The sequence below is a fragment of the Myodes glareolus genome, chromosome X (assembly GCF_982192425.1).
Source record: "Myodes glareolus chromosome X, mMyoGla1.1, whole genome shotgun sequence".
In the NCBI taxonomy this organism is placed as follows: Eukaryota; Metazoa; Chordata; class Mammalia; order Rodentia; family Cricetidae; genus Myodes; species Myodes glareolus.
In genome coordinates this window covers 23041764-23059012 of record NC_142053.1, presented here as the reverse complement: position 1 = coordinate 23059012, position 17249 = coordinate 23041764, and the positions used below count along the sequence as shown (strand labels likewise).

The window sequence follows — 17249 nt, the reverse complement described above, 5'->3', positions numbered from 1 at the left end:
AGGGATGCCATCACCCACTGATACAAGGGAACGGATCTGATGAGAGTTTACCAAGGCCAGTTGGACTGGGACTGAAAGAGGACGTGATCTAACCAGACTCTCCGAATTTGGCCGGATTCTCTGACTGTGGCTGACCCGAAGTCTTTCTGAAAAGCCATTGACTATGACACTGGGACCTGTTTCCTCTACATATAATGGATTTTGGGGATCCAGTCTGTTTGGACACTCACCTTCCTGGACCTGGAGGGAGGGGGAAGGAACTGGAACTTCCCACAGGGCAGGAAACCCTGACTGCCCTGGGGGACGAAGAGGGAGGAGGAGGGGGAGTAGGGGGAGTGGGAGGGTGTTGGGAGGGGGGGTGGAAATGGAAACTTTTATAATTTAATAAAATTTACTAAAAAAAAAAAAAAAAAAAAAAGAAAGAAAAAAAAAAAAAAGAAATTGGGTGTTATTTATCGAAGATTCAGGAAGTGGCAGTGAGACAAAGGTCTCTACCTTCCAGATAGTTAGGAGAGAGAGGTTACATACAGTAGAGAAAACCCTTTGTTTCAGTTTTCTTCCACTCTGAAACTCAATGTTTTGCAGAAATTGTAAGCCCAGAATTAGAGTTGAAGGATAATTACTCTGTAAATGACAGCTCTGTCTGTTTCTCTGTCTCCAACTTGCTATTCCTCAGTTGAAATTCTTAAGCTATATGGATAAGTTAGGATTCATTGCATAGCCTCCTTAACATGTGAAATGTGACTTGGTTTTAAATCTATGATTTACATATTTGCAGGAGCCCATTTATTATAGAAAGCAGTGAACAGCTGTGTCCTCCCTAGGGTTAATAGCTTCACTTAAAGCCCCTTAAAACACCAATTAAGAAGAGTAGAATTTAATTTCTGTTTCTTATTAAGTTCTTATTAGGAAGTTAGTTATTAGTATACTCCTCAGAATGTATTATGAGACAGTACATCCAATATGTAACCAAGTCTGTGTTTTCCAAAGTTCGGATTTCTTTTGTAAGTATATATAAAAAAAGACCCAAGGGGTTGGGAAGACGGCTTTATTAAAGTGCTTGCACTGCAAGCATGAGGAACCAAGTTTGATCCCCAGAACTAGGGTGAGGTGGGTGAGGTGAACACATACTTGTAATCCTTGTGCTGGGAGGTAGAGACAGGCAGACAGATTCTTGGGGCTTTGCTGGCCAGACTGCCTAGCCTACTAAATTAGCCTCATGTTCCAGTAAGAGACCGTGTTTGGTTATTTTTGTTGTTGTTTTATTTTGCTTTTTTGAAAAGGGTTTCTTTGTGTAACAGCCCTAGCTGTCCTGAAACTCACTCTGTAGACCAAGCTGGCCTCGAACTCACAGGGATCTGCCTGCTTCTGCCTCCTGAGTGCTGGGATTAAAGGAGTAACACCCAGCTGAGAGACTTAAAATACAAGGTAGGGAACAGTGAGATGGCTCACCAAGGTAAGATGCTTGCCACATAAGCCTGGTGATCTCAGTTTAGTCCTTGGAAGTCACATAAAAATGAAAGGAGAGACTACTCTACAAAGGATGTTTTTACACATATGTACTGTGGCACTTATACCAAATAATAATAATAATAATAATAATATTTTTTTAACTTAAAAACACAAAACAATTTGGGCAGTTCGTGAAGACTGACACCCAAGGTTGACTTCTAGCCTTCCCATGCAAGTACACACACATGCACATGTACCTGTACTCAAATGTGAACTGTCACACCCATTCACATACATGTACCCATATACACCTAAAAGAAAGAAAGCAAAAACTTGACATCAAATCTTTTTCTAAGTTCTCTAAATTTAAGAAGTTATAGTGAGGTAAAATCATCCGCATATTGTTTCATGACTATTTTCAACACAAGCTACTACAATGAGAAAAATTAGCACACAAACTAGGAGGAGGTAGCTGTGGGTTAGCCACCATACATATGGTAGTAATCACAGCACGGTGCTGGCAAAAGGCTGCTCCAAAGGAGTTGTGCCCGGTTGTTCACACCTCTAATCCCAGTACTGAAGAGGTCAGAGGCAGAGGATCGCCAGTTCCAGGGCAGCCTGGGCAATGGGTGGGAACAACCACAAACAAAAGCAAACCAAAAACAAGAGAAAACACCAGTGCTCCAAAGAATCTGTAATTGTGGCAATCGAGTTGTTGGGAAGAAATGCTAACAAAATGTGAGCTTTGGAGCATCACTTATAGCCACTAGAAGTGTGTTACAGCTCCTTCAAGAAGCCCTATGGGAATTTCCAGGTGTATTGGTTGGTTCCATGTAGAGATGCACATTGGAGATGGTCACTAAAGGTGGGTAGGGACTCACACTAATCTTGAAATGGAAAAAAAAATACCCCGAAATGGAGAGTGCATCTCCGAGAAAAAGAAAGTTAAACCTCATCGAGGAGAATATGTGAAGACTGGAAGGTCAATAGATCATGCGCTTAGCTTTATTTTTGGGTAAGATGACAAAGAGAAGTTCAAATCAAAGAACTTGGTAGGAAAACTTCAGCGGCTTCTTTGTCTAATGAAGTGACACACAAACGACATGCAGACTTTAACTGTCTCCTGATGTAAAAAGGAGCGGCGGGCTGTGTCTCGCCACCTGGCTCCCGGCAGACTCTCCTACATCATCCTGAAATCCATGTTGAGATGAAACTTGGGGAAATGATAGCAAATGAACTCACAGTAGATTTAGGTTTAGTTTGCAGATTTGATTGAGTGACTAGAACTAGGTACTGTCCTTTTAGGTTTTGAAGAAGCTCAAAGTAAAGTTTTGGACTAACAGGTCCCTCAAGTATACTTTAATAATGTCCCGTTTGAAAGGTTTGAAAATCTTCATTTTCAACTTGATCAGCAGCATCTCTTTAGCCATAGCAATAAGAATATAGAATGGTTATCTCATGGGACCAATTTTGCATATTTTAATGCAAAACTGTTTCTGTATCAAGAAAGGTCAGTATGTTTATGCATTTAGGTTTTGCTAATGTACATATTTATGCTTAGTTCTAGATTGTATCGTGTTGTCTAATTCTAGTTCCCTTCTGTAAGATGACTTGAAAAATATTTTATATTTTTCTTTAAAATTATTGTAATTATGTACATGATGTGATAATTATATTCATTATGTGATAATTCGATCCACACAGAACAGTGTGTAACAATCACCTGGGGTAGTTAATATTGATACCTCCTTAAACATAAAAAATTAAAGACACATAACAGTAGTGCATATTTATGTGGTGTGATATAGTATTTCATGTGTATACTCTATGTGCAGAGCATATCAAGGTGAATGGCATCCCTATCTATTTATCATTACCTTGTGTTTGAGTTCTCATTCATAGAACATATTAGTTTATTGTGAGCTATACTCCCTGCACACACACACACACACTGTATACTGGAACTTATAAACTCCTCTCTGCTGTGTTTGGCCACCTGTCCTCCAACCTCCCCCATGCACTCCTCCCACACTCCAGAACCTTTAGTAATCATTATTATATATATCAATTGCCTTCTTACAGCATTCTTATGTGAAAGAGTATGCAGAATCTGTCTTTTTGCAACTGTCTTACTTTATGTAACACCCTCTACCTCCTTCCATTTCCCTGTAAAGGATACTATACTAATCTTTTGATAGCTGAATAGTATTTTATTTGTGTGCATGTGTCTCTATGTCCCATTTTTCATATCTAGTCATCTCTTGATGATCCCTAGACTAATTCCCTATCTTAGTTATTGTGAGTAGTGCCTAACTATTGTAAAAAAGCATGAGAGTACACATGTCTCTGATACAGTTACTTCTTTTCCTCAAAAGACAAACTCTAATGTGTGATACCTGGATCAAATGGTAGGTCTCTTTTTGATTTTCTGACCCTACTATTCTCTATAGTGGTTATATTCATTCACTTTCCTATTAACTGTATGTAACAATTCCTTTTTCTCTATATCCTTAGCAACATTTGATATATATTGGGGGGATAAAAAGTGAAAACTTACATGAAGTGGTCTATATTTAATCTGATTCATTTTTCTCTATTTAGAAAGTTTGATTCATGCAGCTGGAGAGATGGCTCAGCGGTTAAGAGCACTGGCTGTTCTTGCTGAGGACCCAGATTCAATTCTTAGCACCCACATGACAGCTCACAACTGTCATTAACTTCAGTTGTGGAGAATCAAATCCCCTGTTCAGTTCTCCATAGGTACCAGGCACATGTGTGGTACACTCACATACCTGCAGGCGAATAAAAAGAAACACACATAAAATAAAAATAAGCCTAAAAGAAAAATTGATTCAAAGCATTTGTGTTTCCTCTCTACTTTCTTCCCCTTAGAATAATATAGCTGATCCAGAAGAACTGTTCACAAAATTAGAGCGCATTGGAAAAGGCTCCTTTGGAGAAGTTTTCAAAGGAATCGACAACCGTACCCAGCAAGTGGTTGCAATTAAAATCATTGACCTTGAGGAAGCCGAAGATGAAATAGAAGACATTCAACAAGAAATAACTGTTCTGAGTCAGTGTGACAGCTCATATGTAACGAAATACTATGGGTCCTATTTAAAGGTAATGTCCTCATTATGTATTATATTATATACTATTTCATATTGTGTTCATGATATATTATTTCATAATGTGTTCATGATATATTATTTTATAACGTGTTTTCATTATATACTGTTTTTTGTTTTCTTTTAGTTCTAATTTTGAGAGGCAGTATCTTTTTTTCCTTTTTTTTCTTTTTGAGACAGGGTCTCACTGTGTAGCCTGACTCTCCTAGAACTCACAATGTAGATAGAACAGACCGGCCTTGATCTTATAGAGATCTACCTGCTAGAATTAAAGGTGTGCACCACCACACCCAACTCAAAAGGCAGGCTCTTAAATTAGCACTTGGTAATCTTTACCGTCTAGGCAGAATCCAGCTCCATTTATGATGTCAACTAAACCACTGTTAGAGTTAACAGCAGCTTCTTGCAAGTATTCCAGAGCTCAGCTGCTCTCTTCCATCCCTGAACTTTTGGGACAGGGGAAGAGGAAAAAGGTCTCTGGTCTTTAGGCCACATTGCCACATAATAGCTGTACCCCTGGCTTTCCATGTGCTATTCTTAATAGTCTAATCGTTCTCAAACTCAGAGTGGAGGGTGCATATAGATAGCATCGAGCTATGGTTGTTACCTATGCATTTCTCTCCCAAGGTTGTGAGCACATTGATGACAGCTTAGCTTAATTTTTCCCCGTTTTTATATCCCTTAGTTCAGCTTATGATTCATACTAAGCTTATGACATAGTTTACCTGAACCATCCCCAGGTTCTTGCTTTCTTCCTCTACAACACTAAGATCTATGTGATCAAATCCTTCACTCACGTAAGATGGTGCAATATTTGTAGAGACACTTCCCAGCCCACCTAGAATGATGTGTTCTACCCCAAAGCGATAGATGTCAAGTGTGTTCATTTATTCAGTAACTCACAGATGGAGTCTTTAATAAATAAATCCTTTTCTTATTGTCAAAAAATAAAAAAAAATAAAATAAAAGATAAATACAAAAGAAAGAAAAGGAACTACTCCCAGCCCAGTATGAGCCCGATAGCTATGGCGGTAGTATAAAATCTGAGTTATGATTGGCTACATTGCCATGGTATAATGGATTCACTGCATGGCTTTACTGCCATGGCATAACTTTGCGTTAGAGACAGGAGTGCATGTCTGGAGCACAGACACGTGCAGAAAGGTTTCCGGCTCTGTGCATATGAAAGTCCTGGTTTGGTATGGTGATGCCTGGGTTGTCGGAGATATGGTGAAGACAACATAGCCATTAAGACATCTAGCCTCCAGAGTGCTTGCTTTTCCTTGTGGCCACCAGGCTAGTTAGTGTGTGCAGCCCAGGTGCACACACAGAAATTTCAGTTTCACCCGAGTGTGAGCTAGGGGTCTGAGGCAGTGACCCCACTTGGCAGTGACATGTGGTTGGATCCGGTACAGCTACAGAACCCAGGTCTGGACTGTGGACTCTCACGGAGCAGCCATTAATCCAAGGCTGAGGAACTGGCATGGTTTGGGAGAATAGAGAGTCCTTTTCCCACTGCCTCAGCAACTTTTGGCTTCAGGAGCAAGGTTGTGTTACTGTGCCTGCCCTCCCTGGAGCTCCCTAGGAAGTCTAGCTGTTGAGCACTTCAGCAGTTACAATGTCAGTATCCTCTGGAATAGTTCATTTGGAACCGCGGTGGTTCCTACTGCATGGCGATATTGATAGCCTTCCTCTTTCTTCTTCATTCATGGCCATCTCTCGGCTGCATGGGTATGCCATTCTCGCCAGTGACCCTTTCTGTGGAGAGATCCTGTTTCCTTTGTGTCTCCTGTGTTGCTACAGTTAGGGCTAGTGAGTTATTTTGGTTTGTGGTATGTTCTCTCTCATCTTCTCTCCTTCCATCCCACCATGTGCACCCGTCATGTGTGCGTGCATGTGTGTGTATGTGTGTGTGTGTGTGTGTGTGTGTGTGAGAGAGAGAGAGAGAGAGAGAGAGAGAGAGAAAGAGAGAGAGAGAGAGAGGAAGACTTGTGTCTTCTATGCCTCCATCTTGGTGACCTAGGTGTCATTGCTTTCTTGATCTTTATGTATTTATATTAGTTTATGTTGATATGAATCATCAATTTTACCGACTTTACAAAACTTATTTTATTTGCATATTGCATACATTAGATTGAATAGGGAGTGAATTTGCTATAGAGTCATTCGACAGCTAGACACTGTGTCATACGGTGTACCAGGTGCTGGAGATAGAAAATGAATAGCATACTCCTGTAGTCAGGGAGCACTCAGTCCAGCATTACATAAAAGTACTAATTTTATGATAAAAATATATAGATACTTATTATATTTTATAATATCATACTGAGTATCTACATAGAGCAGATTACAGATGAAATCTGTAATTTCAGGCAGGAGTGTAGCTCATTGACAGGGAGTTTGCCTGGCATGCTTGTCTTACTGGGTTCCAGTCATAGGACTGCAAAAATTAAAATCAAACAAAAGCTACATATTAATAACTGCAAATAAGCAAGTGCTTACTTGTGTATTTTTCATCAAGAATAACTCAAAGAAGTTGCCTCAAGGAAGAGGTGATGAGAATGGAAAATTCCATCTAATTTCAGCATTTATTCCTAAGAGTTAGCTGTCATCGTGTTTTACTGCATATGAAAACTTCTGGTTCTTTGTAGCATAATATTTTCTTTCATATTCATCCCTAAAATATCTAACTTAGAAGTTCATATAGTTGTATGAAATTCTTTGGAGTGATTGCTCCATCTCAGTGCCTGTACGTTCTCCTCCTAATTCCTATGGTGGGCCTTGTTGTAGGCAGCCCTGGGAAATTTCTGATCATATGTATTATTGCTCTTTCTGGATTGAGTAGTGGTAATTCCAGACTCTCTCTAGAGCAAACCTGAACCCTTGTTATTTTTAGGCACCTAGATCAGATAAGCTATTTTCGGTGGCTGACTTAAAATATTCAATAGACTCTATTTAAAATATTTTTGAATACTTTCTTCTAGCTCAGCAGTAGCGTGGCAGTGAGGATTTCAGTAGTTGCTAAGAACCTTTGTTTCCTCATGGTTTTTCCACGGACGAATGTGCTGCAACTGCGTGGGTTTCTATTTGTAAGAGATTATATTTCAAAAATACTGCCTTCAAACCCAGCCTAGTAGGATCTACATACTAGTCTAGTAATTACTTCAGCTGTTAATAAGTACAAACTAATGCTTTATTTTGTTCCAAATATTGACTGTGGAATTCTTTAGAGCATTCCATGGTAGAACACTAATATCCAAAATATTTGTTAAAATATAAAGCTGAAATATTTTCATCTCCTTCAGCAATCATTAGTGGAAGTCCTGGAAAAGAGTATTTGAAGAACCTTTTTCCTTCATGATAAACTCTATAAATACAGTTAGGGGTAAATGGCTATACATACAAAATGTAGGATTCTTATCTGATTTGAAGTCACTTCCTCTCTGAGTCGTGTGTGTGTGTGTGTGTGTGTGTGTGTGTGCATGTGTGTGCGTGTGTGTGTGTAAGGATGAAAGCCAGAGCCTTGCTCATGGTTGATGTTTATTAACACTAAGCTAAATTCTAGGCCTAAAAGTATAATCCACGCTGGCCCTGAACACATGGTCCTCCTGCCCTTACCCTGTGCAGCTTTTGGATTACTATTGTTCACTTCCATGGTGGGCTAAGTATTTTACTGAAATTAACCAACTCATTATTTTCCATTATACTCTCATATTGTGATTGCATAGGCATGCGTTTTTTTATCATAAACTAAAACCACATCAAATCTAACAGCGTTCTGTTTAAAGCAGTCAGCGTAACTTGAGACCACGTCCTGTTAGAATCATGAGGGAATGACTTTGTCAATTGACTTGGATACATATTGGGGGGCTGTCCATGCATCTCAGATGGCAGTGGAGTTTGTGAGTCAGCTGAGTTGAGCAACATAGGATCTGGGATTTACACAGGCTATCATACATAACCAAGACTTTACTGTAAGCTGGGGTAAAAAGTGACTTTACTGTAAGCTAGCATAAAAAAAAATGACTGCATTTGAGAGAAAATTATATGTTCTCTCAAACTGTGTGCAGTTGTAGCGATTTCCTTCAGACATGCAAAAATGTACTAGGTATTCATTTTGACTGAGCTCACTGTACAATTCCATCTTTAAAAACAAGAGTAAAAAAACCAGACAAACACATCAGTGTGACCACAGTGTTTTCCTTTCGTTTTCGTTCACTGCTGTTTGACAAAGTTAGTCTTCATGAAGAGTACTGGGAGTGCACAGACTTTCCTTTTCATCTCCTAATAGTGCTAGAATCTTTTATAATCTTTAAATATTTTGTTAGTTCAATGTAATTTTTTAAAAATGAAACTCATTCAGGCATTGAACAGAATTTGAGTCATGCCTTTCTTTGCTGCTGAAAGTGCCTTTAGATTTCTGTTTATGTTAAGGGAATGTGGTCCCTCCCATAGGTTCGCGTAGACTACAACCAGCATCTGTTTAAAAATTGAGTGAATGAAGTGAAATATTCCAGAGCAAAATCTATAGTTGTTTGATCTTCGTGCTATTTTTCATCAAACTTTGTGGTTTTTTCTAGAGTATATTCAATGCTTCTGGAATATTTTTTATTTGAAAATGTGTATCATGTTTTCTTATAAAGCTTGAAGTCCATTTCTTTCTCCTTTGTAAAATGCTCTTTTCTCAAAATGAAGTGGTTTTAGGCTTAACATAATCCATCTCTAAGAATCCCCATCTTTCAACAGACATGTATTCATTGAATGCCTACTGTGTGCATTCATCTCATTTTGCTTAATTTGTCCAGTCAGTCTCATCCACTTTATTCTGTCAGCTTCAAAATCCAGCCTCCCTCCTCAGCTCCAGGTATGTTTCAAATTTGTTTCCTCTTACCTACTTAACTAGAGTATATAGAGGGCAGGAACACTAACACTGGGGAGCAGCATTTGAACTCCTGGAGGTATGACTTTGTGAGCATGGGCTATGGACAAAAGATTCCCAACTGGAGCAGAACCCTGTAGAGGGCATAAAGTTTCTGGCCCCATTCTGCATGAAGCTATCTCTACTCTCCTTTGTAATTAATTCTATAAAATCGTTCATGCTACGTTTTAAAATCATGGCAAAAAAGAATATAACTTTACTATTTTAGCCATTTTCTGTATTCATTTTAATAATGTTTTTATTTTTTATATTTTCCTGTCCCCATAAGTCCTTCCCCACCTCCTTATCCCTAACCAACTTCATGTTCTTTCTCATAAAAATAAAAACAAAACATGGAGTCCAATTTGTGTTGGCAGACTGTTCCTGGGCATGGACTCTGCCCAGGAGAGTAGTTGATATGCTCAGTATCCATTTTAAGTGTGCCATTTTTGCGTTGTTGTTCAACCATGACCGCTATTCATTTCTAGAATGTGTTTACCAATTGAAATTCTGTACCAGGATATAATAATTCCCTGTAGCTAGCTTCCTTGACATCCACCAACCTAGGGCCTACTTCTATGATCTTGACTGCTCTAGGTACCTTATACAATGGAACCATACATTAGTTACCCTTTTGTGACTGGCTAATTACAACTCTACATTCTAGTTTATGTCGTTAGTGTAACAGGCTATTGGAGTAGACCACCCACTTGTGTTGACTTGTATACAGCATAAATAATGCTTGTGTGTGTGTGCGTGTGTGTGCGTGTGTGTGTGTGTGTGTGTGTGTGTGTAGTGGGTATCTTGAGTACTTTTTGTATGAACAGACAAATTCTAACTTTATAGTTGCATTTCTCCCCACTTTGCCCAAGTATCTGCTTTAGTAGGAGCACAAATTAGGGTCCACAAACCTCAAGGGGTAACCGAATTGATACTTCAGACACCAGTAATTTGATAATACTAACTTTTTCCCACTAACTAGTACAACTCTACAGTAGCCCCTTATTTTCCACTAACTAGTACAACTCTACAATAGTCCCTTATTTTTACAGTTGTTTATTTATTTTGTAAGGGTGTAGGTGAGTGGTGTCTGTGTGTGTGTGTGTGTGTGTGTGTGTGTGTGTGTGTGTGTGTGTATGCCATGGTGTGCATGTGCAGGTCAGAGAACAGCTTGTGAGAGTCAGTTTTCTTCTGCCATGTAGATTTGGGAGATCAAACTGAGGTCTTTGGACTTGCAAGAAAGCGTCCTTACCACCCTCTGAGCCGTTTTGTTGGTCTTGGAGTCGTTTCTTTTCGTGTGTTCTAAATTTGGGGACAGTTTCCTATAACAAATTTTCTCCTTGAAACCATCATTCAAATGCATGGCTTCTTTTATAAGGGAAGTGGAGGTTTTCCTACAGAGATTTCCTGCCCTTAACAGTGATAGGTGTATGGTTATGGATAATAATCACTTGGCACTTTTGGAGTTGTAAACCAATATATGGACAGCATTTTAATTTAGCACATTTATTTGCATTCTGCAACACTAACCTCTGTTATCAGAAATCAAATGCAAAATCTGTCTTACCCCCCCAAAAAATATTATTTAGGTTATTTGGGCTTCCGTTATTTGTGATTGACTTTTTTTACGGACCCTTTGGGCCCAGCTGTAGACAGCAGATTCCCTGTGGGACAAGCTTCCTTGGGCAAGCTTGCTTTTTTTTTTTTTCTTTTTGATGGTGCTCCTTCAGACCTTTCCCTGGCTCATGCCTTCTTAGCAGGAAATTCAGATGTCCCCCAAACCCTCCTGTAAAGCTTAACTCTAGAAATGGACAGATCTAAGGTAACTGCAAAAACGTATCAAGTCCCCTGGTTGTTTCAAAGTTCCAGTGAAGCAGCTTACTTACTGGTAGGAAGCCTTATTTTCAGATGTAGAAGTTACTTAGTTGGGACTTGAGACATCTCAGCCATATAGCCTGTTCTGGAAGGTCACCGCTGAAGCTTTCTGTGCATCCATTTTGGTGACAGTTGGAAAGCTTCTATTTAGAACTGGTGCAAATAAAATGTCACACGTTGTTTTTTAACTTGAAAAACAGGTGCTTTTGTTCATGCAGAACAGCAAAATAGAAACATATTTTATAGGGACTTTCTTGTAAATGTCAGGCACACAAGAAGCATTCTGAGTTCATGTGGTAGAGAGAGTATAGTTACTTATTAGGAACAAGTTTGTGGCAAATGAACAAATCTTAATGTATCTGTTAGAGGAGGGCCGCTTGTTGGTTCCCTGCGCTAGCTTACACCTGAAATAATCACATAGAAACTGTATTAATTAAATCACTGCTTGACTGATTAGCTCTAGCTACTTATTGGCTAACTCTTATATTAATTCAACCCATTTCTATTAATCTGTATATCGCCATGTGGCTGTGGCACATCTGTCTCCAGAAGCTTCATGACTTCTCTCTAACTCAGCCTTCCTCCTCCCGTGCTATAGGCCAAGCCAGTTCCTTTACTCATTATCCAATAAAAGCAACACATAGACAGAAGGACCTCCCATACCATTTATCAGTAATTATAAGAACTTTTTCTTCCTCATGAAAACACTTAAAGATGCATCACATTCGCCGTTGTCGCTGTCTCAGTGCCCAATTGCTCTACATAAAAGCAAGTTGCATGAACCATTCCTAGATCTCTACTTTCTCCCCTACTATTGTGGGCACTCATATCTTCTTTTCTAATGTAGACATAGGGCTCCAGGTGCTTTGCTTCCTCAGTTCAAGCTGGACTGCTATAGCAGAACAGAATGGATGTCAAGATTACTGGAGGGGCGTGAAGAGGATAGGAAAAGCTTTCTTTTACATAGCCCACATAGAAACAAAATCAAGAAAAGGATTAACAGGGTTAGGGAGGTGGTTTACAGGTAAAATGCTTGACTTGCAAGCAGCGGGACCAGAGTTCAAATCCCCACAGCCCATGTACAAGTTCTGCAAGTGCATCTGGCCTATAATCCTAGCCTGTAAGAAGCACAGACAGAGAATCCCTAGAGCAAGCTGGACTAGCCAAGACTAGCCAAGACGGTATGTTCAAAGTTCAGTGGAAAGAAACCAAAAAACCTGCCTCTGTATATAACGTAGAAAGCAATGCTGGAAGCCATTCAACTTCAGGCCTCTATATGCATTCACACACATGAAAACAGGAATATACATATGCATATCATACATATACATATGCAAGAGAAAAGACATCCTTTGTGTCCCATATTGATATAATGTGAATATTCTCTCCCTAATTCTTAACTCTAAGCTACATCCCAGTTTTCCTCCTACAGTGTTCACCCAACTCTTGATTCGTTAGCCTTCTGTCATGAGTGTTTGTATCTCTGGAGTCCGTTTCCTGCCATAATAAAGCTCCAGGCTCATGGGAATATTGCAAATTTTAAATGAAACTCCTGAACACTCCTGAGGGCGTTTAAGAGTATGAGGGCTAGTAGCAGTGGCTTGAGAACTTTCATCTCGCAACTGGGCCTTCAAGTGACAAAAGTAGGACTTGTGTCATAAGTTGAAGCACAGCAATGACTGTATTTTCCCCTAGAAAAAAAATGGTTAATGTATAAAACTGTAGGCCGTGTCTCTACCGCACTTCATGCTTGCTACTGTGGATGCACTTATGTTGAAGTTGTCTTTGGAAGCATCTATCCACCGCCTGCCTTCCCCTGGAACCTAGGTATTATTTTAATGAAGAAATGCAGGTTTCAAAAACTTAAATATTTTACTTGGAAATGGGCTCACAGAACACAAATCATTCACGGTGTGACCTGCTGTCAGCCTTGTTAAACCTGCCTTTCCACCTCGAGTCGGTTCTGTGGTCTCACAAAGTTTCAGCAAATACCTTTCATGAAGTACTGGAGAGAAAGGAGTGTTTCAAGCTATGTCTGAAAGAAAGAGGAAGTTGGTGATTTATTTTTAAAAGGTTTTATTGGGAGGGGGAGGCGTTTGGTGCCTCATAGGGTCTAGGCAAGCACTCTGCTGTTGAGCTGTGTTCCTAGTCATCCAGTGTTGATCCAATAGAGCTACATGATGTGCGTGTGTGCGTGCATGCATGCGTGCATGTGCATTTTATGGTGCATTTCTTTATATCTCCCCTATAAAATGTTTTCTTTTCTTGTTCAGCTCACAATGAAGTCCTAGGTTTGGAACTTAACTATCTGCAGTGGTCATATTAAACTATATACTCTCTCCCCCTTTTTTGGAGGGGGATAGTTGCTTTTTTCCTGGATTCCATGTGTGTGCAAAAATATCTATTAATCATGGCTGGAAAAGGCTCTAAAATGTCTTAAAACAAATGGAACAATGCAAAATGTCTAGTGTCTTCGAACTCTAAAATTACACAGAAAACATTCAAAATTGTCCACTTGCTCTTTAGTTTTTAATGTCATTGTACTTTTCCTTCAATATTATTCAAATAATGACTTCAAGTGATTGTTCATTTTGTGGATTTTATAAAAATTGGTAATAGTTAAAGTGACACGTGGTGCTTGTATGTGGTTAGCTGTATTTAAGTAGTTTTACAAGAAGTACAGGATGAGAATCTGACTTTAATTTTCTATGAAAAACAGTCTATGGTCTGGATCCCAAAGAACCATGTTAAAGTCTGTATTTATAATCAGTAGACTAGTTACTCTGCAAGTTTTAATTTTTTTCTAGTGGGTTATTTGGGGCCAGGCATGTAATTATTAAATTGTTTTGTGTCTTTACAGGGTTCAAAACTATGGATAATAATGGAATACCTAGGGGGAGGTTCAGCTTTGGATCTTGTGAGTATTTTAAAGCAGTTATATACACATACAGAAACTTACTTAACTCTTTGAAATTATGTAAGCAGTAGCTTTGGGGCAAGCTAAGTTATTCAGGTAAGACTTAGCTTTTAATCTTGTGTGCACAAACTGCATTGTAGATTTGTTGTGCTGCTGAGAGTCTTAAGGTATATAATAAGTGCAAATATCCCAGAAGACAAAGTCCTGACGTTTAGAGTGATTGTTTGCCAATTGCTGTCAGTTTGACATTTTTATGCATGTCTTAATACTGAATATACTTGGACTTAAAAAAATACATTATGGGGGGATGGAGAGATGGCTCACTGTTTAAGAACACTGGCTGCTCTCTTCCAGAGAACCCAAATTCGATGCCTAACACCCACATAGCCGCTCACAGCTGTTTGTAATTCCACTTCCAGAGGATCTGATGTCTTTTTCTGGCCTTCACAGGCTCCAAACACATAAGTGGCACAGGGGCCTACATGTATACACACAAAATAATAAAGAAAAACTTTAAAATACTTCGTTGAGATAGCTGTCACTAACAGTGATTATGAACCAAAGGTCTGAGTCTTTGAAAACTCGTGTGTCACTACCCTGCCTCCCAACACGATGGTATTAGGAAAGGTAATGAAGGCATGCGAGTGAAGACTTCAGGGATGACAATGGTGTTCTTGTCAAGGTGGCCCTGGAGGACTTTCTAGCTTTCCTTCTGTTATATGAGGATACAATGAGAAGGACTATCTGGAAACCAGGAAGGTGGTCTCAGGCGATACCCATCTGCTTAGACTCCCCAGAACTGAGAATCGGTGTTTAATATTTAATTCACTTTGTCTGGGATGCTTTGTTACAGCAGCCTGAGGTGTAGGAACGTGTTACTCTCATTGTTTTATTTAAATTTTGTAAATTGTCTTTTATTTGTGTTTCTTATGAGGGTGGAGAAGGGGTGTATATAGCCCATGCTACACGTAAGAAAGTCAGAGGACAAGTTCCTCAAGTCTCTTCTCTCCTCCTACCATGTGGATTCTGGGAAGCAAATTTAGGTCATCAAGTTTGATGGCAAGAGCCTTTACTCGCTGAACCTTCTGCTGGCCCCTTTTCTTAGGCAAATATTACAGTGCTAAAATCTGGTGCTGTGTAGGAAAAGTTCCTCCCAATGAAGACATGTTCACATGGAAAACACCTCTGAGAAAAACTGATCGTTTTTTCCTGTGTTGCTGTGATGGTATCAAAGTTGATCCCTCCCTTGAAAAATTATGAATGTGCATTTCTACTTAAAATTCAATACAAGTTATAATAGTCGACTTGTTCTAGATTGACCACTGGGTGACCATATAGCTGTTTGAGGTTCTCCAGCTGGCTCTAGTCATCAAGGTCTATGACTTTGAAGCTTTGGACTTGAATATCCTATAGCACACAGAACTTATACTAAGTGCTTCGAAGTTCTCTTACAGCTTTAATAGTATGTGATTTGATGGATTTGGGGGTTTTGTTTTATTTTTGAGGCCCAGGATAACCTGGAACTCATAATCTTCCTGCCTCAGCCTCCTGAGTGTTCCATCCTTGTTTTGAGGCAGGATCTTCAAACCCTCCCATATATCCCTTCTTGCTCTCTTTCAGATTCATGACCTCTTTTTTCATTAATTTTGTACATGTATATACATATATATCCCTTAACTATAAGCTCCATCTTCTACCATTGTCCGTTCCTTTCTTCAATATTTAAAAAATTTAACTGTAGAATTCTTTTACACCCTAAGTTAGGTATATAAATTTCAAAGTATTTTATGTCTTTGAAACAATTGTGAATGAGATGACTTCTCTAGTTTCTCTCTCAGCATGTTTGCTATGGTATATAGAAAGGATGTTTATTTTTGCATGTTAAATTTGTAGCCTGCCACAAAAGTGGTAGGGCTGGAGAGATGGCTAGGTGATTAGGAACACTGATTGCTCTTCCAAAGGACCTAGGTTTGATTCTCAGCACCCACTTGGCAGCCACATGGGGACCAAATGTCCTCAGTTCCAGGGGATCCAATACCCTTACACAAACATACATGTAGGCGAAACACTAATGCACATTAAACATAAAACAAAACAAAACAAAAAGGCCTTAGCCCTGACTGCAGATGACTTCAAATTTCAGCGAATTTGATGACTAGGAAAGTATCTGAGAGATTTTCCTTGGTGGAGTAGGTGGTCCATACATAAACTATTCCAAAGAAATGGCGATTAAGCCAAGAAAACCAGCCTACAAACCACAATCCCAGAGAACCTAGACAACGATGAGGACACTAAGAGAGACTTACATAGATCTAATCTACATGGGAAATAGAAAAAACAAGATCTCCTGAGTAAATTGGGAGCATGGGGACCTTGGGGGAGGGCTGAAGGTGGGAGGGGAGAGTCATAGAGTGGAGCAGAGAAAAATGTAAAGCTCAAAAAAAATCAATAATAATAATAATAAAGAAGTGACAATTAATCTCAATGGAGAGCCTCACCTAGGAATTCATGGCTAATTCTTCCTTGACTTTTCTCTTTTATCTCAAGTTCAGTCTTTATGTCTCTCTCTCTCTTTTCCAGTGAGGCAATTTCTTATAGAAAAATCTTCATGCATGTGAGTTTAATCTCTGTTCTTTTCTCAAACTGAAATGAGCTTATTTCTATAGCACAGGGTCTCACAGCTGCTCTAGTCTACCTCTTCCATTCCTTCAACAGTGATAGCCCTTTACAGATTCACCACTTACTACGTCACTAATAGTAATGGAGCCATTGACTGCTGACATACTTCCAGCTAGCAACCCTAATCTGTATCTGATACCAGTAGTTTGTCCAGTTTAATGTAATGTCTGAGTCAAACAAACATATTTCCTTTACCTCTTTTTGCCACCCACCTCATCATAATAAGACAAATGGCAATTAATGTAAACTTAATAAGTTAAAATGTCAGCACTCTATTGGT

General features: G+C 39.2%; 1 protein-coding gene across 1 annotated transcript in view; it reads left to right on the top strand.

The window, feature by feature from the left end:
• Window positions 1-17249, top strand: part of Stk26 (serine/threonine kinase 26) — a 55154-nt gene that overhangs the window by 27103 nt on the left and 10802 nt on the right. Inside the window, exons 3-4 of the mRNA XM_048450352.3 lie at window positions 4345-4575; window positions 14234-14290. Coding sequence (XP_048306309.1) covers window positions 4345-4575; window positions 14234-14290 — 288 coding nt within the window. The remainder of the gene's footprint in view (window positions 1-4344; window positions 4576-14233; window positions 14291-17249) is intronic.